The sequence below is a fragment of the Salvia hispanica genome, chromosome 4 (genome assembly GCF_023119035.1).
Source record: "Salvia hispanica cultivar TCC Black 2014 chromosome 4, UniMelb_Shisp_WGS_1.0, whole genome shotgun sequence".
NCBI classification, from domain to species: Eukaryota; Viridiplantae; Streptophyta; class Magnoliopsida; order Lamiales; family Lamiaceae; genus Salvia; species Salvia hispanica.
The window spans coordinates 37,165,409-37,170,359 of NC_062968.1; the positions used below are offsets into that span (position 1 = coordinate 37,165,409).

The following is a 4,951-nucleotide window of genomic DNA, read 5'->3' on the forward strand; positions in this document are numbered from 1 at the left end:
TAGTAGTAAAAAAAGAAATAATATGGAAAATTATACTTAACAAATTTTCATACTCCACAATTTGAGTTTTATTCAAAATAATTATACAATATCTAATATAAAAAAAATTAAATCTTTAGATATTTTATTGAAAATTTAAATATTTTCAAGATAGTTACAAAATGATTAGGATATGGAGTAATTTGTTTTAATAGTTAATACTAATCGATTTAGATTGCATTTGAGAATTTCAATCGTAATCCAAAATATCTCAATTTTTTGATTTAATAAGCTAATTACAAAACCAAAAAAATAAAGAAAAAGGAAAACTCTGATGCAGTGTAGAGAGTAGACAGAAGGGGCTGCCTTGTGCACATTGCCTCTTTCCCTCAGATCTGTTGCTTTTGTTGTCTTCTCAAGAATTTTGACGAATCGTCGTCATGAATACGGCGATTAGGGTTTATCTGCTTCTTTTCATCGTTCTCTCTTACTCCTACACCGCTTTCTCTCTCTATGAAGACCAAGTCGGCCTTATGGATTGGTCTCTCTCTTCACCCGATGCTTGTACGATTAGTTACAATATCATGATTTTGGCTGTTAGTGTAATTGACGATTGAATTTTCGAAATTGCGCAGGCATCAACAGTATATAGGCAAAGTGAAGCACGCAGTTTTCCACACACAGAAGGCGGCGAGAAAGCGCGTTGTCGTATCCACTGAGGAAAACGTCGTCTCCTCGCTTGATCTTCGCCATGGCGAGATTTGTGAGTGTGTTTTTATTCAAATTCAAATAATATTTAGCTCTGTAAGTTATTACCGTTGCTCACTCTGCAATGTAATGTGCCGCATCGGTTGAGTAATGTTTTGACTGTGGCGCAGTTTGGAGGCATGTTTTGGCACCCAGTGACGTCATCGATCAAATCGATATAGCTCTCGGAAAGTGTAAGCATGGCCCTAATTTTGCTTGTTTGTTAGCTTTATGTACATGATATGATAATACTAGTAATTTGTTAGCTTTAGAATGGATATATTTCCCTCCTTTTGTTGTTGGAGATTGGTTGATCAGCTTGCTATAACTTACTCAAATAATAGTAACATGAATGTTTTTTATCAGCCCATTGTTTGGTTAAAGAAATAAACTGCTGTAGATCCCTTATCTTTTATGTTACATTCATCTGTTTGCAGATGTTATTACTCTGTCATCTGGGGGAAGTATCTTAAGAGCCTGGAACCTTCCTGATGGTCAGATGGTGTGGGAGTCAACTCTTCTTGGCCCAAAGCCTACGAAGCCATTATTACTAGTTCCGGTGAGTGAAACTTGCTTAAACTATCCTAAAGTGATGTCCTATGGGTCTTTAAATGCTAAACAGTCAGTTTTTTTGTGGGATGATTAGCATCATATTAAATGATTTTTAGTTAGACATGAATGTGGACATTCCTGACTATGCAGTTCATTTGAAATGTAAGATATTGGAACTATGCTTCCCTAAACTTGATCCGTTTCTAAATGAATTTAGTGTAAAAGGTTTACAAAGGATATATTCTTGTTGTCATTTTGGTGTGAGCCCACATCCCTTGGCTTGTTATCCAACTCGGTTTAATCTTCACTATATGTAGTTACTGCTCTGGTGTGGGATCATTAAGTGCAGAAGGGCCAAACTGTATGAACTTTATGAATTGTTTTGTTAAGCGTTTCCTCACACTCACTTTTACTACTCGCTGAACCAGTATATCACTCTTTGTTAATTGTTACTGATTTGATATTGAATTGATTTATTCTGGGATAATGGATTACTGCTCAAGTATTTCTGGAGTATGAAGAGATTACAAATTTTAAGTAACAAATCATGAAAGAATTATGATTAATCCAGAGGCTCCATTATGCCATGATTCTAGTCATGATTCTGATATGGAGTGAAAAGCAGAACACCAAGGGCTGAAAACGAAATTGAGATCTGAGAACACTCCGAAACAGAAACGAAGCAGAAAATAACCATATTATTGACATAAATAAAATAACAGAGAAATAATCCTCTTAACGAGACCACGGTGAACTGCCGTTCACAAAATCTTGTCCCCTTGGATACCTTTCTTCAATCTCGAAGGAAGTATTTATAGAGACTTACAAAGTCCTAACTGATAAAGGACTGGATAGAATAATTGAATAACAAAAGGATAACAACTTATTCTAAAAGATAACAACTAGTACTACTGAAACTGAATCACAAAGGGATCCTACTAATAAGGAAATAAATCTACTAACAAATCAAATGTAACTGTGGCTATTCTTCCTGATCAATATCAGATTATTTTATGCTATTTTTTACCGACTTTGGTTAGCCATTCATCTTCTTGGTTCAAATCATTAAATAGACTTGCAGGAATTGGTATAACATGACATCTTTTTGATGCAGGCTAATTTTAAGGTTGACAGGGAGAATGTAATGTTTGTCTATGGAAGTGGATTTATTCATGCTATCTCAAGCATTGATGGTGAAGTTATCTGGAAAAAGGAATTAGCTTCTGAAGGGTTTGATCACCTTTAAACTCGAAATACCAACATCTTATATATTTTCTTTATCTAGAATATGGTTGAATTTTTCTCTCATGTTTTGCAGGATCAATGTCCAACAACTAATTTATACAGATGGGAGTGATACAATCTCTGCAGTGGGTTTTGTTGGTACCCACCAGTTCGGTGCTTATATATTAGATGTTAAGAGTGGCAAGCTGTTGAAATATAAGAGCATGGAGTTTACTGGTGGTTTTTCTGGGGACTTGTCACTTGTGACAGACGACACAGCAGTAGCAATAGATTCTGTTGGTACAAGCTTGGTTACTATACAATTCCACGATGGGCTGATTAGCTTCCACCAGACACATCTCTCTCATCTCATCCAAGATTTACGAAGGGCAGCTGTTATATCACCATCAAATATTCCGGGAGCGTTTATTTTAGAAACTGATAATTCTGTAACCCTTATTAAAGTTATAAGTAGAGGAGAGTTGAAGGTTGTTGAAGAACTTGGTCATGCAACTGCTGTGAGTGATGCTCTCTTTCTCCCAGGAGGCCAACAAGCATTTGCTTTGGTTCAGCATCGTGATGGTAAGATTCTGCTGACTGTGAAGCTTGATAGTGAGGATGGAACATCCAATTTACTTGAGGAAACAATTCATTTGGATAATCAAAGGGGAAAAGTACAAAAGGTTTTCATCAATACATATGTCCGCGTGGACAGGTCAAATGGATTCAGGGTTTTGATTGTCATGGAAGACGATTCGTTATTTTTGTTACAGCAGGGCGAGATCGTCTGGAGTAGAGAAGATGGACTTGCTTCCATTGTAGATGTAAAACCCGTAGAGTTACCCGTTGAAAAGGATGGTGTATCAGTGGCGAAAGTAGAGAACAACCTTTTTGAATGGCTTAAGGTGAAATTTCACAACACTAAGGCATTAGTAGATTTATTTTCTATGATATATTTTGTTTATTTGCAGAGATGGCTAAGCCTATAAAGTTTCATATGGATTCAGATTTTACTTGTTGACCACATTACTCTATAGGAACAATAGTTCAAAAAGAGCATAATAGGCCCCTGCTTTGATTTTATAGAATTTGGACCTCTTAGTCATTTGTCATGCTAACTAAAAGTAAACTATTTAACTCTAACTAACAGTATGTTTGTTTTATCCACTGTGGGTAAGCTGAGAACATGTTTCAACTTCATGTGCTGTCACGAAGGATACCTTGTGTGCATCATGGATGAAATGGATAAAGTAAACACTTTAGCTTGTTGAAAAATGAGTGGTTTGTGTATGATATTGCATCTGCTGATCTATCCTTTTCTACTCTTAGAAAAAGCAGAGCAGTGCGCTAATGGTTTCTCTTTTATATTCTTTTTCTTATGAAAGGGTCATCTGCTGAAGCTCAAAGGAACTCTAATGATAGCAACCCCTGATGATGTGGCCGCTATACAGAAGATGAGGTTACAAAGCTCTGGGAAAAGCAAGATGACTCGGGACCGCAATGGGTTCAGGAAGCTTCTTATAGTACTTACACGAGCAGGAAAACTTTTTGCACTGCACACTGGAGATGGGAGAATTGTGTGGTCTCGGTTAGTTAGGACTCTTCGCAAGTCAGAGATGTGTCAGAGTCCTAGAGGGATTAGCTTACATCAGTGGCAGGATCCTCATCATCATGCTTTAGACCAGAATCCATCTGTTCTGATTGTTGGAAGATGTGGAGACAGTCTAGATTCTGCTGGATTGCTATCTATTGTCGATGCGTACACTGGGGAGGAGCGCAATCATATGGAACCTGTTCATTCCATTGTGCACATTATTCCATTGTCTTTTACTGATTCACTGGAGCAGCGATTGCATTTGCTATTAGATGCTAACAGGCGTGCTCACTTATATCCGAGAACTGCTGAGGCTCTTGATATTTTTCAGCGAGAATCAGGGAACATATACTGGTACTCTGCTGAAACTGAAGAGGGTACTCTAAGGGGTCATAGTGTGCATAAAAATTGTGTTCTAGAGGAGGCAGATAACTTCTGTTTTGACTCGAGGGACTTATGGTCAATTGTGTTCCCCTCAGAGTCAGAAAAGATTGCTGCAACTGCAACAAGAAGTTTAAATGAGGTACTCCTTTTATCGTTTATCCTCTTTTTGTGACAACGAGAATTTTGGTTTTACAAAACTTTTGATTTTCCTTCAAGAGAGTTATGCTGCAAATTTATGTTGCTGGTTTCTGTAGTTGATGTAATTTCCTTTTCAGGCTGATCTTCTGATATAATTTTGGGTTTCATGTTTGTTTTAGGTAGTTCATACACAAGCAAAAGTGACTGCCGACCAGGAAGTCATGTACAAATATGTATCAAAAAATCTGTTGTTTTTGGCAACTGTTGCGCCTAAAGCTGTTGGTCCTATTGGTTCTGTTACCCCAGATGAATCATCTTTGATTGTTTATTTGA

General features: G+C 37.1%; 1 protein-coding gene across 1 annotated transcript; it reads left to right on the plus strand.

Moving 5' to 3' along the window:
• Window positions 1-303: 303 nt before the first annotated feature.
• On the plus strand, window positions 304-4,947 carry LOC125221008 (ER membrane protein complex subunit 1-like; the record flags this gene model as incomplete). The annotated part of the gene is made up of 8 exons (XM_048123133.1): window positions 304-520; window positions 615-742; window positions 858-920; window positions 1,164-1,285; window positions 2,393-2,508; window positions 2,597-3,407; window positions 3,888-4,619; window positions 4,798-4,947. Coding segments are annotated over exons 1-8 (2,223 nt in total), but the record flags the coding sequence as incomplete, so codon positions are not given.
• Window positions 4,948-4,951: the final 4 nt, after the last annotated feature.